This window comes from Aspergillus costaricaensis, assembly GCF_003184835.1.
Source record: "Aspergillus costaricaensis CBS 115574 unplaced genomic scaffold BO79scaffold_8, whole genome shotgun sequence".
Classification (NCBI taxonomy): Eukaryota; Fungi; Ascomycota; class Eurotiomycetes; order Eurotiales; family Aspergillaceae; genus Aspergillus; species Aspergillus costaricensis.
This window is the reverse complement of record NW_020291808.1, coordinates 398,206-420,031: the sequence shown is the minus strand read 5'-3', so window position 1 is coordinate 420,031 and position 21,826 is coordinate 398,206. Positions and strand designations below refer to the sequence as shown.

Here is a 21,826-nt window from a genome sequence, read left to right as displayed (position 1 = left end):
CGCGCAAAAGCTGCATTATCGTGCTACGTATACGAGTTACACAACTGGCCTGGAGCTTCATCCGACCCGGTATGTTACCTTGAGAACTGCATCTGTGTCGTCTCGCCCTGAAAGCACAGTGAGTGAGTAATCAGCCTGCAATCTCTGGATGCGAGACAGACAAGTAATTTTTAATCCATCTTCTCTCAAACTCATGGTGCTAACGTCATATAGCCTAGGTTACTTCCCTAGAAATATAACCACATGCACACTGCATACTAGGTTGCGACAATTCCTACTCATATGCTGTGTGTAGTGACAAAGCTCAACGCCCAACCAAAATCCCATGTGCCCCCTGAGAATCCAAAAAGGTCACACAATTAGTAGTACAAGTTCTGGATTGCCGAATATGGTGGCTGCCGATAATCGTATATTTCTCTGAAGCAAATTTAGCCAGAAACACAGAGAGGTTTTCCCTAGATTGTCACATCATCGACACCACTCAATGACGAAGAATATGCAAGCATCACATGCAACCAGTGGAGACGATGAGAGAAATTATTTCACGTCAGGAAAGGAGATTCCCCCGTTAACATTTCCTGGCCTTGATGGAGATGACCCGGTTGCTCTATGTGGAGAACGCACATCGAACGTAGACTTGCCAGACGTCTCGCGTCCTAAGCCTTCGGACAATGAACCGTCAGATTCATCTACCACAATTGCGATAGTAGGTATGGCAATGAGGCTCCCTGGGGGCGTTCGTACAGTCGATCAGTTTTGGGATTGTTTGATGAAGAAAGAAGACGGCCTCGGTGAGGTGCCGAAGAGCAGATATAACGTCGATTCATTTTATCATCCGACAAGAGAGCGCTCCACTCGAACAAAGTATGGTTATTTCCTGCAAGAAGACCCGGCCTATTTCGACGCCCAATTCTTCTCCGTGCGAAACCATGAAGCAACCTGAATGGATCCGCAACAGCGGCTCCTCCTAGAGCTGGTTTGGGAATGCCTCGAGAGCGCGGGAGAAATAGACTGGGAAGGTAAAGATATCGGCTGCTTTGTTGGTGTTTTTGGAGAAGACTGGTTAGGTATTGCTCATAGAGATCCCCAGACTGTCGACAGATATCATGCTCTGGGCAGGGGCGATTATGTTCTGGCAAACTGTGTTTCGTACAGATATGACTTTTGAGGTCCCAGGTCGTGACAAAATCAGACCCAAGCTATTTTGAATCAACGAGTAACTGCTGCCTTTGTATTCAGCATGACTATCAAAGCTGCCTGTTCATCCTCCCTGGCTGCACTTCATGAAGCATGTCAGACACTAGCCTCTGGAGCTTGTTCATCGGCCATAGTTGCTGGAAGTAATCTTATCATGTCGCCAACCATGACAACAAGCCTATCTGATAACATGGTGTTGTCCCCAAGTGGTGTTTGTCGGACGTTCGACGCCAAAGCTGAAGGCTATGGTCGAGGTGAAGCAATTAATGTGCTGTACATAAAGCGCCTAAGCAGTGCAAAGCAGGCAAATGACCCTAATAAGGGCAGTCATTCGATCAACTGCTGTGAACTATGATGGGAAAACAGCAAATATATCCGCCCCATCCGTTGAGTCTGAAGAGAGTCTTATTCGAAACGCATATAAAAAGGCTGGGGTCAACGATCTTTCGGAGACTGCCTTCTTTGAGTGTTATGGCACTGGAACGATAGCAGGCGACGCAGCTGAGACAACAGCAATTGACAATTGCTTTAAGACGAATGGGGTCATTATTGGCGCGGTGAGCATTCCATACCTACCTGCAGGCTGAAATGCTGAGCAGAACAGGTTAAGCCCAACTTTGGCCATTCAGAGGGTGCATCTGGTATCACGAGTCTCATCAAAGCTATCCTGTCACTCGAAGGCTCAACAATTCCACCATATCTAAACTTGGACACTTTGAAAAATTCTAGAATCCAGTTTAACTGTCCCTTTAGAGCCCATGAAATGGCCCGCCGATCGACGCCAAAGGGTTAGTATCAATGGGTTTGGCATAGGTGGTGCAAATGCCCATATCATATTGGATTCTGCAACGGAATTCTGTGGCAACTTCCAGGATTCGCAAATTTCCGAGTCAGTAAACGGAGCTAAGCTGCTTGTGGTCTCAGCTCAAGGCTCAAAGAGTGGAGAGTCGCATTGAGCAGGTGTGTGACTATGCAGATAGATTCCCTGGTCAACTATGTAATCTTTCGTTAACTCTGGGGGTAAGAAGACAGCATTTGTGTGACCAAGCATACTGTAATTCCTGTGCAGAAGAGGCCTGGGTTATAATGCTTATTTATGATTTTTCTCTGGTTGAATTGTCTCTTTGGACTTACTAGTTGAGGAAAATACCTGACTTACGCTGCTATGTAGTTGCTACTTGGCGGCTAGTAATATTCTATAAAAACCTGCTATTCCGTCTTGGTATAATATTTGCAGGAAGATATTTGTTTCACGTCTTCAGCATGGTTGATGTTATTAATCTCACTGGTGTAATCTATAGTGGAAGCTTTATGACTATCTGCTTTCTGTGCTCGGCAGCTTTACTAGTTTTTGAGATTAATATACCGCGATCGACTACATATCACAAATAAGCTAAATCTATGCCGGTGATAGGTATGGAGATATTACGCCACTGTTCTTTATACCATGGTTAAGAACTGTAAGAAAGCTTTAAAGAACTGAAAAGCAATACTGTTAATATAGATACCTAAGTGTTGTTCCGGCCATGGAAGCTTCTAGGTATCTGTAATGATTTTACACATACTGTAGGGAACTGGATGGTTGTACTGGAAAATGTTGATGGTGCTGAGTTTCTGGTCCACCGTTCTTGTAAAATCAAGGTCAGGCTGCTTATGACAATGATAGAGCAGGTTGTCTGCAGGAACAGTATCTCCTACGAAGCCCAAATAGATCCTATATCAACCAATACTACTTTCATGAGGTTTATCAAACCCTAGGATTGCTTCCTTATCCTTATCAACTTAACCCCACTAGCATACAGACTGTTAAACTGAGTCAAGGGGTATCAGACTGATAAATATCTAAGAAGATGACTAGACTTGGATAAAAAAGAGAAATAAAATTAAATAGAACTGTGCAGTTATTTAAAAATTAGTATAGATTAGTATTCTGTAGCTAAGCTTCTAAATATTTATTTATTCAAAGATAGTGTTATTAAGTATGAAGAACAGAATTAATTAAATATATAAGAGTATTTTTATATATTCTATTCTCTATAGATCAGATCAAATAGCTTTCTATATACTATAGTAGTCTATATACTATATTTCTGTCTATGGTCCATTTTATATACCCGTTATTATGTGACGTGTAGCTGTTCTGGGCATCACGATAATAATCCGCAGTTCTCCTGGATAAGAGTTGCTGATTGCCTGAGCGCTATCTTTATTGGCGCTTTCTGCTTGGCGAGTCTGTCTTGCTACTAGTTAACTAGCCCCTGAGGGGCCCGTAACATGGTGCAGATTAGTTGGAAAAGAATATTATTGTCTTGGTCAATATGATTGAAAGGAATTGAATCACTCGGTAGTAATTATGAATTAGAGTAAAGACATATACTGCTTTGAAATCCGGTATCTGTTAGTTGTCGTTACGAGACATATTTCTATCAAGGAAGGGGAAAAAATTATCCTGGTAGGTATAGATATATCATGACAGTACCTCTTATTATCTAGTCTACTTATGATACTGGAAGAGGAAATTTCCTTCAGTTTCTCTTGTTTACTGTATTGATTTGCCTAAGTAACGTAAAGTCTATAATGTGGGATCAACGTGTCCTGTATCTCCTAAGGGTCTAACAAATGGTTCCGGATTTTTACGATCAGTCCGAGAAACTGCTTCGGCATATTAGAGGATAGCCAGAGCCGAAGTCTGCTAGTAATAGACCATATCTTTCTCTACTCATGGAGCTATAAAATGTCTGAGTGTTAAATAATCGGCGACGCAAACTTCTCCCAAACAACCATCCGCAAACCCCTCTTAGAAGATATGGACCTGGTCCTTCTGGAACCCCAACTCCTCAAGAATGCCTCGTCCGCAAGACTTGCCTCCCACCAAGGCCTTCTCCATCCCGGGAGGCCCACAGACAAACACTTTTTCATCTCCTTCTCGCCTCACCCCGAAAAGCTGCCGCAAACGACTTGTGTTCACCCGCGCCCCGTAGCTCACGTCTTTGTTATCCGCTTCTCCCGTTGAGGGTCCCGCCTCGCTTACCAGATAATGCATCTGAAGCCGGTCGGCAAACCTCTGCTGCAAAATGTCTAACTCCTTCTTCAGGACAAGATCCTGCGCGGTGTTAGCCCCGAACACCACTTGCACTTTGGTGTTGGCGTTCGGATTGTCCTCTAGGATGCCTCGGGCGAGTTGGTAGGTGGGGGTGATGCCCGATCCGCCAGCGATAAGGTATACCCGCGAGTGCTCATTGGCAGTCGCCGCGGACCATCGATATCCACCAGGTAAGTGGCCGAGAAAATAGAGGGAGTCGCCTGGTTGCAATGTGTGCAGGTGTGAAGACACCTTTCCATGCGGGTATTTCTTTACCACGAGATCGAGGAAGCCGCGCTGGTCTGGGTTTTTCATGTGATTGTATATCAGCCATTGGAACTGACTGAGAATGGGTCACCCGGGAGAAATGAAGAAGGTGGGAATATCATAGCCACGGCCCTTTTGGGGTTTGTGGAAGAGAGAGTAGATCGGCTGCTGGGTTTGACATACTCAGGCTGCTGACCGGTGTGTATGGTCGAATAGCCGGGAACCAGCTTTTTTGGGGCCAGCAAAATACTAAGACAGATGCTGCAACGAAGTTATTAGCCTGTTATTCACCATTTGTGGCTGACGAAAAAGGAAACGGGGATGAGAAAAAGGATAGGCTGTCCCATGTACATACATGTCAATTGTAACCCTGATATCCAGGTTTGATCCGGGTACTCGAATCGAAGGCGTTTAGTGTTGTGACTGAGAGATTCGACATTTTGCACACGCAGAGATGTTGGCCTGAAGCCACGGAACATGACGTGCGGTTCTTGTTCTGGTGTCTCAGCCAGTGCTTCCTCTATAAGGTGTCGTTTGAATGAGTATACTCCGCAACCAGCAACTGTGAAGCTGGCAACAAGTATGCGTGTGATTCTAGTGCTAGGGAGCATGAAGACGAAGTCGAGGGGCGATTTCGCACAGTAAGGTCAATCGATCAACCTTGACAAGGGAAAAATATGTACTCCAATATATACTCATCCTCAGTACTTTCCGAAATTAGACGTTTGGGGCTTGGCCATGTCAACCCTCCGATTGGTTCCGGTGCCTCCGAGGCCCACTCTCCGAGATGCCGAGTCAACCACATAATGTTATTTTGGATTTTACTCTTTTCTTCCTTTTTCCTCTTCCGTGTCAAAAATAGGAAAGCCTGATTAAAGTAGACAGCTTGGCAGTATGGCTGCTAAAAATGGCCACCACAGGTTCATTAAGTGGTCTAATTTGGACAGGGGTGAATTGCATACCGCAAAATTTTGTTGATCTATGCGTCTCGGAGATTGACTGTCCCGAACAATCGAGAAGATAGATTTATATCAAAATCTGACTCCTCGTCAAAAATAACTCGCACCGCTAAGCTGAATTTTCTTTCCCTTTCTCTTCCGTTGTTCTTTTCTTTTCGTCTTTCATCTTCTATCTTCTTCTCATCGTTCAGTATCGATGTCCGAGCCCGAAGCTGCTGCGTCCCTGGAACGGGAACCAACAGAGGATTCCAACCACTATATCGATGGAGTTAAGCTTGCCGCTCTCATGATTTCAATATCCCTTTGCATGTTCCTTGTGTCTTTGGTGAGTCCCTCCTTTCCATTTTGGGGGCTTAAAGATGAATGTGCTGACCCGTGAACGCTCGCCGTCAGGACCGGACAATCATCTCGACCGCCATCCCTACCATCACCAACGAATTCCATTCCTTCGACGATATGGCATGGTACGGGAGCGCCTATATGTTGACCGGCTCGGTAATGCAGCTGCCCCTGGGGACCATGTATCAGATATATGCGTCCAAACACGTCTTCTTAGCGATCATGCTGGTGTTCATCGTGGGCTCGGCCGTGTGCGGCGGGGCCTCGAATTCCCTTGCGGTGATCCTTGGCCGTGCTGTTCAAGGAATAGGGTCGGCCGGAATTACAGCCGGGTGCATGATCATCATTACTGAGACCGTTCCGTTGCCCAAGAGGCCGATGTACATGGGAATTCTGGGAGCCGTCTTTGGCGTCTCGGCCATCGTTGGACCCCTGCTTGGGGGCGCTTTGACCACGGGTGCTTCGTGGCGGTGGTGCTTTCTGATTAATTTGCCTATAGGCGCAGTTGCGATGATAGTCATATTTTTGATATTTCCTGTTGGGGGGAAAGGGGGCGATAAGGATGAGGTGGAACAGGATCGAACAGGGATTACTGCTGGTGGTGGCAGCATGCGCCTTTGGAAGCGGATCCAACGCTTCAATCCGCTTGGTCTTTGTTTCATGGTTCCTGCTGTAGTATGTCTGGTGCTCGCCCTGGAATGGGGTGGTTCGACCTATGCTTGGAAATCCGCCCGGATATTTATTCTCCTCGTCCTTAGCGGCGTGCTTTTCATTCTGTTTGGCGTGGACCAGTGGCTAGAAGGAGAGTACTCGACAATCAAGCCACGGCTCATCGCAGACAGGACCGTTGCGGCCAGTGCGCTGTATACAGCATTTATCGGCGCATCGATGATGAGCCTCGTCTATTACTTGCCGATCTGGTTCCAAGCAATCAAGGGCGCCAGTGCGGTCAAGTCGGGAGAGATGAACATCCCGTTGCTCCTATCCCTGGTCATCGGATCCATGATTTCGGGGATTCTGGTATCGAAGCTCGTTGGCTACCCATCACTGTTCATGATCATCTCATCTGTCCTGATGACGGTGGGTGCGGGCCTGCTCAGTACGTTCACAGTGGCAACAGGCCACGCTAAATGGATCTCATATCAGGCTCTCTTTGGTATTGGTCTGGGTCTGGGCATGCAGCAGGGTGCTACAGCCGTGCAGATGGTGGTTCACAAAGCCGACGTGCCTTCCGTACTCTCCCTTTTATTCTTCTGTCAACAGCTGGGAGGTTCAATTGCGCTTGCCATTGCACAGAATATTGTCTCCAGCAAATTAGTCTTGGGTCTGCATGACAGCCTGCCGGACGTGGATGCATCAGCCATCGTGAGCTCCGGGGCGACGCAACTGAGGAGCATGGTGCCGACAAAAACCCTAGCCACTCTCCTGCACATATATAACAAGGCTGTGACAACTTCTTTCTACCTCACCGCAGCCACATCCGCAGTTACATTCTTTGCTGCAATTTTTATTGTACCGAGGAGTTTACTTAAGACGAATTGCGAAGACGAGGAAGTAAGTTCGGGTCAAAACAGGCCGGTCCAGGAATAACATGTTGTCTGTCCATTGCGAGAAAGAAGAGAATTTAGAACAGAAGTTTTCCGCTTAGAGTATTCACCATTTGCATTGAATCTGCGTTTTCAAGTAAGCCAGGCACTGAAGTCAAAGTTCGATTCCAGTGAAGCAGTGGGCATAAACAATAATTGATCCCAGTCATCGAGCTGCTCCATGATTGTAGCCTCGCTCGTGGAAGGAGCCGCACCATGAGCGCCCTCGTTGGGAACAGTTTCACGGGTCTCCAAAGGCGCGACTTGATCGCTCCGGATATAAGGCTTCGACAGTAGTTCGGTGATGAAATGGGGGGTTGGTTCCACTTTGCTTCGTAAGACGGCCCCTTTCCGAAGTGCCTGCCGAAGCCACCAAACTCGAAGAACAAGGGTATTCACCAAGCGATGTAGTCCTCGATCCTCGTCATATAGCTCTGGATAGCGCTGATATAGGGTCTCGATGTGGTGCCACGTGTTATCTTCTCTCGCGCCCCAATTCTTGGTTAGCATCGACTGAAGCAACCAGATGAGAGCACCCCATGGAAACTGGGCATAGATGAACCAGCGGAATCCATGAACGGATTGGTTTGAGTGCAATAACTGGTCATATTCCAGCATTCGTAAGCCGTAACTCAACTTGGACCCCGAGTCCGACAGCGATGATTGCTGCGGTTTCCGCTCCTTGGGCCGAATCTCTTGCACAAACGCCTGCATCTTGCACAGGGTTAAGCGCGCAAAAGAGTTGAGCATGAAATGTACAGGAATTACAGGGTCACAGAAGCGAAGGAATCTGTCTTCTACTGTCCTGCGGAAGACATTGATTTGCTCAATGGAGAGCAGCATGCGAGGACTGTTTCGCAGCATGAACTCAGGCGATGCAGCGAGGTAGGCGGATCGAACAAGGCGAACCGCCTCGTACTGGAACAAACAGAAACTCATGTCGGTCAGCCCGTCCGTGGCTGGTGTTAAATAATCAATATCGGGATGGAGATCTTGATCGTTGATATTCGTGGGGAAATTAGTGTCCCAGGGTTGTGAGATAATCGGGTTAGCAGCCCCAGCCAGTTCAGATACGCGCATATCAAGAGTAACCAGATACCACCAGACACGTCGACGGATTTCACACTCGTATAGAGGAAGACCTAATGAGGTGCCGTCACGATGGAGACCGATTGTCTGAGCTTTGCGAATGACAAGACCGAGTATGGACCAGCAAAGCGAAGGCTCGGACAGCTGGTGAATGGACGTCTACCGTAGGTTAGACGAAGATAGAGCATCTGGTGAGTCGAGGAGAACAATACATACCAATAATAGCGCCAATGCCTGGACAAGCATAAGGTCTAACGAGTGGAGAAAATCCAATTCAAACAAGGCTTTTCTCGTGGCCGCATGATAATGTTCTATTAGGACTGCGCGACCATGACCAAACATCGTCTGGCACTCAACTTCCCCCAAAGGAACTATTGCGCATGCATAGATAGAGGCCAACAGAGCGTCGAAGCAGGTTGGGGTGGGGTTTGCGGATATTTTCCGCTCCCTTAGCTGATCTACAACCGGCCAGTGGATGACTTTGGTTAAAGGGTCGACATCCCGAAGAAAGATAGACCATAATTGCTCCTCATGGGATGCTGGGATGACCAAAGAAGAGGACTGGCTGGGCCCGATAGGGGAGAAAAGCATTCGGCAAATCAGCGACCGGACTGAGGAAGTACCAGTGGATTCGGCTTGTGGCGTATTGGGTGTAAACTAGGAGGCATAGGTCAGAGTAATTAAACGAAAGCTTCACTCCGAGATCCCACCTCTTTGCTCAAGGTCGCGAGCATTGAATGCTCATAATTCTTGCTGCCATCATGATTCAAGACTAGCCCACCGATGGTAACGGTGTCATTAGAGGCAGGGCCCTGAGCATCAGATAGTGATTGACGATCGGAATCCTGCGCATTCAATGGTCCAACATGGCCCAACGGCGACGATCTACTACCTGGTGAGGCGGCCGCTTCGATATTGGATGTCACGGCTTCGACATCATTGGCTGGAAAAGGAGTAAACGGAATATTATTGCGGCGAAGAAGATCTTCATATTCTCCCAACTTTTTCTTTAGAACATCTGGCGAGGACTGGAACTTACGTTTGCGGGGACGATGCACAATGGTTGGATAGATGCACTCGGCGCCAGCACGGTGGCAGGCACCGCATGGCTCCTTCTTGTCACATTTAACCTTGCGCGCCGCGCATTTGTTGCAGGCATTTAGGTGCTTGAATGGAACCTCTGATGCAGACATGCGTCTTGGGAGAGATTTAATGCCAGATACAGACGAGGGACTGCGGAGAGCAGATATGTTACTAGGGATCGAGAGCGCTGACTTCAGCAAGCTAACGTTAATTGGTCAAGTCATGCGGAACATATTTTAACCGAATTCCATACTACCAACGAGGAGTGCCAAACATATCAGATGCAGACTGTCAATGCGGCAAAGCAACCCAGACAGTGCAACATGTGCTCCTTGCCTGTCCTCTTCTCAAAAGCCTTCGCGAAGAGATATTCGGCAGAAGGATTGGGGGGTGGGGCCTGAGAGAGAAGGAAGTCCGAAGAAGATCCTTAACACGCCTAAGCTAGCAATCCGAGCAGCCAAATTTATGATACGTACTGGGCTCCTGGGGCAATTCGGAGCTGTTGACGGTAGAGAAATAGATCAGGCGGAGCACTGAGGTCTTTGGGCATGCAGGGATCAAGGGAGGGTTTGGGGAACCCCAGATTCATTAAAATCTGGACGGAGCCAAGCCCTCAATTAAAGCGCATATAGGAGGCAGAAACATATACATAGCAAATAAGGTACACGTCGATGCGAACAATTATATGAGAGAAAATCGAACACGCCAGTAGCCTTTACAGGAGTTACATATTGCTCTTATTTGACTGCACGGTCGTTAAAGTAATTATAGCTTCAAACAGAGGAGTTTATCGGTCAGCAAAAACCAGGGATAGATCCTAATCAAACAGTATCAGTGACTTTCAACAAAAACAAGAGTAGCATAAAGATTTAATAATACCGAATACCACATACGTATATCGAGCTAGACGGTTTGAATTGATGCTGCGGCCTCCCAACGCAGTACTGGCTTCGTAGATCTCATTCAATGAATTAAAATTCCAGGTGCAGGCACACCTGGTACAAATTCGGGTCATGGAAAGTATATTTAGGCACAGATCTTAAAATATTCAGGTCTAGTTAACAGCTAATAGAATATACCTTTTTTGATATCATTAAACTCCCAAGCTAGCTCATGAATCTACTGAAGGTGAAAGATTTAGTTGTGTCGCGGATGCTGATAAGCCGTGTTGAACAGCAAAAGAGGCCTGGCATGCTATTGAAGCAAGAGTATTAACTTGCCTCATCGTGTAAAGGCAGTCATTGAAGCAGAGGATTAGTATACAAAGTATTGATTGAGAAGAGGTTTATGTCCGGCATGATAAAGTATTTACGCAGGCGGTGTACTGTTGGAGCAATCTAGCCATCTTCGGGTGTTCTAAATACTTTTTACATCCCACTGTAGAAGATCTGGCACGTGAAGTCATGTGATATGGCCAATGAACGAGCCATTCAATTGGGACTGATGGAGAGATTGGAGCTTCTTCAGCCAGCTTTTGATTTCAGTACTAAAGCTTAATTCACGAAATTTTTTTTTTTTTTTGTTTTTTCTTTTTTTTTTTTTTTTTTTTTTTTTTTTTTTTTTTTTTTTGAAATATGAGGGTTCATGAATAAGAACCGTCAACGGTCTCTAGATAACAATATCTTGCTACTTACACATCCAAGCCGAAGTCCATTGTGATAGAATAACCTAGCTATCGGGAGTAAAGCCATCGGGATGACGTATCATAGTAATTATAAGAGTCGTGAGGTCATTGATAGCGGTTCTACACTCTTTCGACACCTATAAGGTGCCGATTCCTAGTATCGAGCTACTGATTGTCAAACCCTAGGATCGCTTCCCCGTCCCTGTTAGCTTAGCTTCACTGGTATACGTACCACTGAACTGGGTCGAAGGTGTATCAGGCTGGTAACTATCTAAGAGCAACTGGTCTTGGGTAAGAGAAGAGAAATAAGACTGAATAATACCACACAGCTATTTATATGTGCGGATAAGTGTTCTGTAGCTAAGCAAGTTCTAAACATATAATTAATTAATGACAGTTATATTAAATGTGAAGAACAGAACTAAGTACATGAAAGAGTATTCTTATATATTCTATTCTTTATATATTATATACCATTCTATATATAATAGTCTATATACTGTATACCTATCTGTAGTCTGTGCCACATACCCATATAGTCATGTGACGCGTGGACGTTCTAAGTATTATATTAGCAATCTGTGATTATACTAAATAATAGTTTGGTTTTATCTGAGCGCGGCCCGTAACAGCGCTTTCTGCCTGGTGAGTCTGTCTTACTAGTAGGTTAACTAGCAGGGGTCTGTAACACTGATCCCTCAAGAATCAGTCTATCTTGTGGATATAGGCTACCTTTGTCATTGTTAGACGAATCTATGGTGTTTAGTGGCCGATTCCTTACCTAGTCGACAGGCTTTGTTAGGGTGCGGGCTGGCTGGGGTGGTAGAACAGTAGTTCAAGCAGGGAACAGGAAGTATTAGGAACTAGTTCAGCTACTACAGTCAGAATATATACAGGATAATAGACAAGATATAGCTCGAAGCTACAAGCAGAGTCCTGAAAACTGGCAGGTTTTATCCCCAAAGGGGTCACGTGCCCGGGCGGTTAGCCTGGACAGTATTCCTCAACTTGTACTGTGACAATAACTCCCAGCAACTTACACCAGCGGCCTACTATGATGCATTAAGAGATTATTTAGCACAGATCAGTCAGTGTGTCACACTATGGGTTACGAAGAGCACGCAAGTCACTAGTGAAGACCCGAACTTCGGTCTTGCGCAAGGCTTTGTGTGATCTGTGAGACAAGAGCTGTTGATTGATATATACATGCTTGAGGTTGAGTCCCTTGAGCAAAATACTGCAGATGCACTAGAGAAGATTGTCCAAAAGTTCTTACAGTCCAAGGATGTGGCAGGTGACTATCTGGATTACGAATTTGCCTTCCATGAGAATACCATATACACTAGCCAATTTTATTGGCCACCTGGGGATCAGAAGAGCATCCCCGAGTCGGAAGATATCCCAAGAAGATACATGTCGGTAAGGCTGGTCTGCTTGACAGTCTGAAGTGGTTGGAATATCGCGAAGAGGACCTGGGTGGTGATGACATTGAGGTTCACCTACAGTATGTTGGTTTGAATTACAGGGTTAGTGCTCATTAGCGTCTACACCGCTGGCATATAAGTAACAGCTTTTAGGATGTACTGGCCACTCTGGGCTATGTTGGAAGTACAAATGAGCTGGGACTAGAGGGAAGTGGAACCGTTCGCCAGTAGGCAAGCGTGTCACCGGCCTTGTGGCCGGTGATGAAGTGTCAGTGGTGAGTCCTGGAATCCTTCGCACACATTTTGTCGTCAATAAGAAACACTGTAGAAAGCTGCTCAGCGGGCTGTCGATGAAAGATGCGGCAGGCATGGCACTGGTATCCTTAACAGCAATTTACTCGCTGGACTACGTGGGACGGGTTCAGAAAGATCAGGTATGCTCTGTTTTGATGCCCTTTTTCTTGGATTGTATGACGGCATGATAATAGTACATAGACTGTTCTCATTCACTCTGCATGTGGGGGTGTCGGTCTAGCCGCTATTCAGATATGCAAGATACATGGTGCCAAAGTATGTAAGGCGAGAAGTACTACTCCCTGTCTTCCCTAACGAATGAGCACAGATATATGCAACCATTGGGACTCAAGCGAAAAGGGACTATCTCGTGCATAAATTGGGCATCCCCTCTTCTCACATATTTGATTCCAGGAGCACAAGCTTTCTTCAGTCCGTATTAGAGGCAACAGGCGGACGCGGCGTGGATATTGTCCTGAACTCGCTTGCTGGGCCCTTACTGCATGCCTCGTGGGCGTGTGTTGCCCCATTTGGAAAGATGGTTGAACTGGGGAAGCGGGACTTTCTCCTCAATAGCATGCTCACTCTAAAGCCATTTATCCAAAACCGTGCCTTTCTTGGTGTCGACTTCCTCCAGATATTCTTAGAGAATGGGGTGATATATGACAAGTCAGTATTCTAAGCATCAGGCCTTCATTAGTTTTGCAGGCTAATGCTTCAGAAAGCGTAATTGATAGATTCACGGCATTATATACCCAGGGCAATATTGCTCCTATTCGCCCGGTCACAGTGTTCGAAGCCCGCGACATAGCAGAAGCCTTCCGGTATATGCAGCAAGGAAACCATATTGGCAAGATAGTAGTAAGAATGCCTGATAGCTCCAACCAGCTGCCCAGCTCGATAATAGAAAGGTCGGTGTCATTTCACTTGAATGCATCCTACCTTCTGGTGGGTGGGCTCGGAGGATTGGGACGAGCAGTATCCGTATGGATGGTAGAGAGAGGGGCACGTCACCTAGTGTTTCTTTCTCGAAACGCAGGAGTTGCTGAGGACGATAAGGAGTTTATATGCGAGCTCGAGGCTGCAGGGTGCCATGTGCAATGTGTCAGGGGTAGTGTGGCAAGCCTTGCGGACGTATAAAACGCCGTTACGATATGCAAATCACCTTTGAAGGGAGTCCTGCAGATGTTACTGTGCTCGAAAGTGAGTTCTGGCCATCAAGGTGATAATGGAAAGCGCACTGATTACTCTATGTATAGGATGGCGTCCTTGCCGGAATGAGCTATGAGTATTGGCAGGCATCAATGGCCCCCAAGGTCCAGGGTACATGGAACTTGCACGAGGCGGTCTCAAGGGAAGATTTGGAATTCTTCGTTCTATTTAGCTCTGTAGTTGGACTTTGTGGCAACGCCGGGCAGACCAACTCGCAGCTGCAAACACGTTCCTTGAAGGTTTCTCACGATACCGTCGCCAGCTTGGTCTGCCATCCTCAGTCTTGGTGCTAGGAGCCGTTGGCGAAGTCGGACTGATCAGCCGACAACCAAACCTCCTACAGTCAATGCAAGCTGTTGGTACATGGCTTCTGGATGAAGATGAGGTCTTGAAGGGCTTGGATATACCAGACCACTTTCCGATGCGTCGGTCCGTCTTTTATGGCATAGTCAAGACGCTCGATTTGCGCCTTACGCAAATATCGATTTTCCTTCCTCTGAGCGACCCGGTGAATCCAGTTAAGCAACATTCTCAGAGATTTGGCCCTCCGAGCAGACAGAGACCCAAATATCATGCTCATAGAAGAATCTCGCAGCCTTATTATACAGGAAACCGTTCGCTTGATTTCCTCGTCACTCATCGGATCGCAGGATCTCGACGAAGGACATGAAATGGGCGATGCCAACTGATTCCCTTGCTTCACTCGATATCAAGAGCTGGGTGCGGTGGAATATGAATCTCGATGTTAGTGTGGCTGAGATTGCTAAATCACGAACGGTTGGAGGGCTGGCGCTTATGACTGCAGATCGCATGGTAGCGCATTACAAGGCTAAGCTTTAGAATCCGAATAGTGGTGTGCTTGATGAAGGGACAGCAGAGATGTCTAGCGAGGTGGTGGACTAGTAGCTGGTGAGTTATGGAACAAAATAGTTTGCTTTTTCGAGACAGTGTGTCTAGATTGTTATAGTCTGAATGGCTACTACTACGACATCATACAATTAGCTCTACGATGCTAAATTAATTAGACCATTTTAGTCCATATATTACACTGTGCAAAAGCAAACCCGAAAAACATACACAGCTTTTCGGTGTATCTCATTGCCAATAATAACCCCGAGAGTTCTTCATGCTCAGAGCTTACTGAGTCGTTCGGGGTATCTATTCCCGAAACTTCACACACTCTCTTTCTCTCTCGCCCGCCCGTCAACCCTGTACTGACCAGTTACATACATACATAAACACATAAATACGATACGACGCTAATAGAACAAATCTCAGATTTAATATGTTTAAGCAGTAGACAACAAACAAGATGTCTGCAGAACGCGGTCTGTTAGTGAGTTGCAAACCCCTACAAAATAAAAGAAGAAAAAGCGACGGCAATCGAACCTTCCAAAAACGGCAAGTTCAATAAACGACGGATCTACGTCATTACGTAGTTGAGTCGTCGGAATTCAATCACGGGATGCTGATTGGTGGGAATGCGAGGTGGTGGTCAATTGCCGGGAGGGTCAGGTGACGGGGGAGAGGGATCGGTTGTTGGTATGTGGGGAGTACTGTGTATGTTTGTATGTATGTGTGTATGTGTTGTATGTTAATGCTTGTTTTAAGGTATGCTTACGTAGCATTATGGTCTTCAGGGGTTATACTGAGTGAGTAGGGTTTATGGGCTGATCTGAGATCATGGTCGGTGGTGTGGTGATGATGGATGGTAGATGGGGTTACTCGGTCCGAGGTAAATATTCAAGGCAGGCACCTGGGGTAACATTGCATTCTTCAGGGTGTCTACCCTGTCTTTGTTTGTATGGATATGTGTATGTTATGTATGCGGTATTTTTGATACCTTGAATAGGGTGTATTGCATAGTAGATAGATAGTATGGACTTTATTGATGGTAGGTATGTTTATTCCTGTGGTAAATATATATTGAGACCACAACACTAATATCTTTAAGAGGGGAGCTACATTCAAGTCACTACATAGATACAATTTCAATCATGGATTTACCTATCATCTCAAAATTGAGACGAAATCTTGAATCCGGGGTGAGAGTTTAAATCCAAGAGCATGACGTGCCGCGCTGACTTAAGCCTACGATTTCATTTGCTGAGAAGGTTGCTTCTGGATTTCGAGGCATGTGAAAGTCAGGGAGAGTTTCTAGTTTCTTTTTGCCATCAAAGTACTAGTAGTGGTAGTAATAGTATGTCATGGGAAGACTACCGCAGGGGTCAGCTTGCAGCTCCTGGTGACGGACAACTTCTGCATGTGATGGTCCCTGGAAAACTCACTAGTACTTTGTCATCAAAGACAGGGGAGGAGATCAAATGTCTACTGTCTACTTATTATTCTCTATAAACTAGTTATAGAACCCGTCATTCAGTCAGTCATAAAAGCACAGGCCAGATAGACAGACAGACAGACAAGAGAAAGGACCCATCGAATCCACTTTAGACATTTTGATGAGTCCTCAAAAATTAGAAAGGGAACATTACCGGACCGGAAAAGGGAGAGTAGAAGATAGAAGACGGATAAGAAGAGGGGGGTCATAGAACGGTAATCGTACGGTACATACCAAGTTGGAAATTGAATGGGGGAAAGAAAGAAAGATGAGCCTCGGCCGAGTGAGCAACTCAGTCTCTCTCCCCCGTCGGCTTCTGAATGCCCTGGCTCTCTCTCTTTCTTCCCCCGGATCTCCTGCTGCTTAAAGATCTACTTGTTCCTACCTGCTTTTTGACCCTTTAAACTCCTCTTCTCTCATCTCTTTTCTTTCCCCCATATTCATCTTCTGATTTCTTTTTCCTCACCCTCTCCTCCTACATCTTCTTCTCACAACGATGGCAACCGCCCCTAGAGTAATTGTTGTCGGCGGTGGATGTGAGTTGATCTTCACCGCCAGGAAATAGCTTTCCCCGCATTGCTGACCATTGCCTCGTCTCTCAGTGTCCGGGCTTAGTGCCGCCCACACCGTCTACCTTAACGGTGGAAATGTTCTCGTTCTAGACAAGCAGGGTATGTTTACAACCCCCAGAATTCCTGCGATAATTGCAGTCGCATTATTGTTGTTTATATAAGGACCTGGGATCTGACCCAAACAGCCTTCTTTGGTGGCAACTCCACCAAGGCCACTTCCGGCATTAACGGCGCCTTGACGCGCACCCAGGTCGACTTGGGCATCGCCGACAGCGTCAAGCAATTCTACGATGATACCCTCAAATCGGCCAGAGATAAGGCTCGTCCCGAGCTCATCAAGGTCCTCACATACAAATCTGCCGCTGCCGTCGAGTGGTTGCAGGATGTTTTCAACCTCGATCTCACCCTTGTTTCCCGGCTAGGGTAAGTCTTGCGCTCTCCTTGTTCATCTACACTTTTGTTGTCGCGCAACCCATGCTAATTTCTGCAGCGGTCACTCCCAGCCCCGTACGCATCGTGGCCACGATGCCAAGTTCCCGGGAATGGCCATCACATACGCCCTCATGCAACGGTTAGAAGAGCTCACCGAGGCTGAGCCCGACCGTGTTCAGATCATCAAGAAGGCCCGTGTGACCTCCATCAACAAGTCCGGAAACAATGTCACCGGTGTTACCTACGAGTACGATGGCGAGACGCATACTGCTGAGGGTGTGGTCGTTCTGGCCACTGGTGGTTACGCTGCTGACTTCGGTGATGGCTCGCTCCTAAAGCAGCACCGCCCCGACACCTTCGGTCTGTCCAGCACCAACGGCACTCACGCCACTGGTGATGGTCAGAAGATGCTGATGGAGATCGGCGCCAACGGCATTGACATGGATAAGGTTCAGGTGCACCCCACGGGTCTTGTCGACCCCAAGGACCCGACCGCCAAGTTCAAGTTCCTGGCTGCTGAAGCCCTGCGTGGTGAGGGTGGTCTCCTCCTCAACTCGGACGGCCAGCGGTTCTCCGATGAATTGGGTCACCGTGACTATGTCTCGGGACAGATGTGGAAGGAGAAAGAGAAGGGCAAGTGGCCCATCCGTCTCATTCTCAACAGCAAGGCATCCAATGTCCTGGACTTCCACACCCGCCACTACTCCGGCCGTGGTCTGATGAAGAAGATGACCGGCAAGGAGCTCGCCAAGGAGATCGGTTGCGGCGAGGCTGCCCTCAAGAAGACTTTCGACGATTACAACCTGATCGCCGAGGGCAAGAAGAAGGACCCTTGGAACAAGCGTTTCTTCCACAACCTGCCCTTCAGCATCGATGACGACTTCCACGTCGCTCTGATGGAGCCTGTCCTGCACTTCACCATGGGTGGTATTGAGATCAACGAGCACGCTCAGGTTCTCAACTCCGAGAAGGAGGCCTTCGACGGCCTCTACGCCTGTGGTGAGCTGGCTGGTGGTGTCCACGGTGCTAACCGTCTGGGTGGTTCTTCTCTGCTGGGCTGTGTCGTGTACGGTCGCGTTGCGGGTGACAGTGCCAGCCAGTACCTCTTCCAGAAGCTGCTCTCCGGCGGTGCCTCCACGGCCGCCCAGCGTCTGGGCCAGATCTCCCTGCACATCGACCCATCCACCCCCGGAAAGATCTCCGTCGAATGGGGCGGCTCCGGTGCTGCCGGCGGCCAGGTCACCGCCGGTGCTGGAACCCCCGCTGCCGCGGCCCAGGGCGCCAAGTCGGCTGCCACCCCTGCCGGTGCCGCTGAGACAGCCAAGCCCAAGGAGCCCGCCAAGTTCAGCATTCCCGAGAAGGAATACTCGATGGAGGAGATCGCCAAGCACAACAAGAAGGACGACCTGTGGATTGTCGTCAAGGGTGTCGTGCTGGACGTGACCAACTGGCTCGACGAGCACCCCGGTGGAGCTAACGCTCTCTTCAACTTCATGGGCCGCGATGCCACAGAAGGTATGTCTTGCACAACTTTGTCCCATCCCATCACCGAAATATATATACTAACTTTACCCCTCTATTACAGAGTTCGCCATGCTCCACGACGACGAGGTCATCCCTAAGTACGCTGGTCACATTGTGATTGGCCGTGTCAAGGGCCAGACCCCTAGCCTTGAGCTGTAAAAACATTTCCATGAAAATTAGAATTGGAGATATACACGTTGGGGAAAGAGAAAGTAACCCGGAAGAGATCACATACCCATTTTTGTCTTTTATTTATTTGTCGAGCATGTTCATGTCCACACGTCCTTGGTGATGATGAATAGTTTTCGTTGTTTTTCCAGGAGTCACTCTGTCTCTAGTATGTAAGATACAATCTTATTCAATTGTTCTTAGACAGTCACCAGCAGATATTGTAAGACATTGGTAATGATAGTAGCACATAACTAGTAAATAGTAGCTGCAACGATACCAGTACTAGTAGTATATCATGATCAGTGAAGACAGAATAGAACATGTGTATATGTATATATATCCTCGCGGCAGTGATCCATTTACCGGATCAGATCATTATAATACAATATATCAATCAACATATATGAATAAGCCGGGAGTACTAACTAGTCCTCGGCAAATCCGGGTCATCATTGCTGCATGTGCCTCAAGATCATCTTCAGACGTCGCACGGCAGGCCCCTCCTCCGTGCTTCCGGACTCCTTATTGGATTTCAGTTCCTTGGCCGCAGCCTCTAGCGTAGGGCGCAGGTAGCCCCAGACTTCGTCATGGTATCGGTCCTCGACACTCAGCCAGTCTGCTGCGCCGGGGAGACCCGTCAGCACGGTGTCTCGCAGGGTGGCTACGTCGGAATGACTTTCTGGGGGGAGGGTGTCTAGAAAGTCGCCAATATCTGGGACTAGACTGCGGGATGTCAATGTGTTATTGCCGGACGATGTCGGGGGTGTGAGACGGCGGAAGGACTCGATCATTTCTTTTTCTTCGGCCGTGAGTTGCATTGGTAGCAGCTCTGTTTCGACGAGCTCGGCGGGCTCGTCGGCTGTGGGAGGGAATTCGGGATCGAAGGTCTGGTCTGAGAGGAGGGATACGACTGCGTCGCCGTCGGATGGGAGGAGAGAGGGTCGGTCGGGTAGGAATCTTTGTTCGAGTGTGATTGGATTAGTTGCATCGCTGGAGAGTGGGTCCGTTGATGTATCTCTTGCTTTTCCTTTTCCTTTCCCCTTGCTGGTGGTTTCGTCCGCGCTTAGACCTGCAATGAAGCTGTCATTGTTTCCAACAAGGGATTCCGCGCCGTAAGTACGCTGGAATTCATCTTCCGAGAGTGGAGGGAGCTGAAACCCTCCCTGTTGCGTAGTAGAAGATGAGCGAAATGTTTCCGCAGGAGCAGGTAGTGAAGAATTCCCAGTCGAGGAAGAGGCAGAAGTAGTAGAAGTATCTGTGTACTGCTGGGCTGCGGCTAGCGCCGAGTGTGACGATGAGTGCCCGGCCTTACCGCTGCCCGCGAGCAGTTGAGCGGAATCTGCGGACGAGCCAGGGGCGGAAAAAACATTCTTTGCAAGCCCGGAAGCTGAGTTTTGGATTCGAGTAGCTAGAGAAGGACTCTCCGGACGGTCATTGGTACCTTGGGAGGAATTGGTCTCGTTGCGGTGAGTATTTGCGACCTTGTCGTCACTGCCCCGCTTCTTCTGGTCGGACATGGCGGGCGGGGAGAGTCAGTGCTACTGCCAGTGAGGTACAGTACCAGGTCGCCAACAACATTAAGACAAGTACAAACAATTCAAAGAGAAATTTCAGATTGAGTAGAAAAAGCAAAGATAAGAGAGGCTAGTAACTTTTCCTGTCGATATTCCGGACGAGAATGATTAGTTGTTCGGCCCAAGGGAGTCGGGATCCGTAGGAAGGCGTGCATGTGAGGGAGCCTCAGGCCAGAAAGGGTGCGGGAGTCCTGAGATTCCAGGCAACGCGGCAGGAACCATGAAGCTTGCAACGGTTTAGTAAGTATTGAAGAATGAGTGGCAGAGACTGGGCTTGGGAGGGTTAATTCCTCAATATGAAGATATTCCTCGCATTCCTGGCTCCTGTGTATATGAACCGACCGAGATCCACCTCCTACCAACTACCAGTGAGCCCCTCAATCCTTTGTTGGCCTCAATAGTGGTCAGTAGTATATCTTGTTAGGCGAGCTTCATGCTGGATCAACAAAAAGGCAACCGCAAGGACAATCTTATTCCTTAAAGACGAGGGAGAAGACCAGGTCAATTATGGACTTAATTTTCGAGTGCCTTTCTTCAAACCAGAAGAAGGTCCTTCACGGAGGAGTATGGGCATGCATTATACAATGGATGCAGATAAGAAGCAGAACAACCACAATGGGTTGCGATGGAGGGGGACAGTGGTTGATGTCAGCGCCCGGCACAGTTAGGTTAGGTTAACTAGTACGGAGGAGTTAACTAAGGTTGGGTTGAATGCTGCGTGTGGGTTTACGGGCAGCCACTTTGCTCCCCACCACCGATTGAACGGGTCTTGCCAAACCACCGCCTCACCTCAACCACCACCACATCAGTTCTCTCTCTCTCTCTCTCTCTCTCCCTCTCCTCCTCCACCACTTCTCCTCCATCTCGCTCCATCATCGTCATCCTCTTCTCCCTCCCACTTTACCCGCCCTCAACTACTCTTCCCCTCCACCCCCCCCTCTCCCCCCTCCTTCTTTCTACCCTTTTCAAACCGACCGTCGTCTTTTAGTACGGCTGGTCTGTGCTTGTCTTTGGGTTTTCCATTATTATTAGACACTAACACAAACACAACCCACTTAT

The 21,826-nt window shown here is 47.7% G+C and overlaps 6 protein-coding genes across 6 annotated transcripts; 3 read left to right on the top strand and 3 right to left on the bottom strand.

Annotated features, from left to right (window-relative positions):
- Nucleotides 1-3,994: 3,994 nt before the first annotated feature.
- On the bottom strand, nt 3,995-5,157 carry BO79DRAFT_142379 (cytochrome b5 reductase family protein; the record flags this gene model as incomplete). The annotated part of the gene is made up of 3 exons (XM_025678276.1): nt 3,995-4,581; nt 4,730-4,807; nt 4,902-5,157. 3 exons carry the CDS (start codon nt 5,155-5,157, stop codon nt 3,995-3,997), a joined length of 921 nt encoding a protein of 306 aa, XP_025542007.1.
- Nucleotides 5,158-5,544: 387 nt separating this feature from the next.
- Nucleotides 5,545-7,447, top strand: BO79DRAFT_169319 (MDR family MFS transporter). Its single transcript, XM_025679473.1, has 2 exons — nt 5,545-5,830; nt 5,899-7,447. The coding sequence occupies exons 1-2, from the start codon at nt 5,702-5,704 to the stop codon at nt 7,432-7,434; spliced, it is 1,665 nt and encodes a 554-aa protein (XP_025542006.1). The 5' UTR covers nt 5,545-5,701; the 3' UTR covers nt 7,435-7,447.
- Nucleotides 7,448-7,523: 76 nt separating this feature from the next.
- On the bottom strand, nt 7,524-9,110 carry BO79DRAFT_191065 (fungal specific transcription factor domain-containing protein; the record flags this gene model as incomplete). Its single annotated transcript, XM_025680798.1, has 2 exons — nt 7,524-8,678; nt 8,736-9,110. The coding sequence occupies 2 exons, from the start codon at nt 9,108-9,110 to the stop codon at nt 7,524-7,526; spliced, it is 1,530 nt and encodes a 509-aa protein (XP_025542005.1).
- Nucleotides 9,111-12,432: 3,322 nt separating this feature from the next.
- On the top strand, nt 12,433-14,996 carry BO79DRAFT_244046 (MDR/SDR family oxidoreductase; the record flags this gene model as incomplete). Its single annotated transcript, XM_025685341.1, has 11 exons — nt 12,433-12,645; nt 12,675-12,752; nt 12,804-12,877; nt 12,979-13,084; nt 13,146-13,220; nt 13,273-13,613; nt 13,682-13,805; nt 14,118-14,147; nt 14,204-14,267; nt 14,363-14,585; nt 14,807-14,996. The coding sequence occupies 11 exons, from the start codon at nt 12,433-12,435 to the stop codon at nt 14,994-14,996; spliced, it is 1,518 nt and encodes a 505-aa protein (XP_025542004.1).
- A 1,918-nt stretch (nt 14,997-16,914) lies between these two features.
- osm1 (putative fumarate reductase Osm1) lies at nt 16,915-19,394 on the top strand. Its single transcript, XM_025680797.1, has 5 exons — nt 16,915-17,030; nt 17,097-17,165; nt 17,252-17,489; nt 17,557-19,013; nt 19,084-19,394. The coding sequence occupies exons 1-5, from the start codon at nt 16,991-16,993 to the stop codon at nt 19,179-19,181; spliced, it is 1,902 nt and encodes a 633-aa protein (XP_025542003.1). The 5' UTR covers nt 16,915-16,990; the 3' UTR covers nt 19,182-19,394.
- A 245-nt stretch (nt 19,395-19,639) lies between these two features.
- Nucleotides 19,640-20,832, bottom strand: BO79DRAFT_208041 (uncharacterized protein; the record flags this gene model as incomplete). The annotated part of the gene is made up of 1 exon (XM_025682303.1): nt 19,640-20,832. Exon 1 carries the CDS (start codon nt 20,708-20,710, stop codon nt 19,643-19,645), a length of 1,068 nt encoding a protein of 355 aa, XP_025542002.1. The 5' UTR covers nt 20,711-20,832.
- Nucleotides 20,833-21,826: the final 994 nt, after the last annotated feature.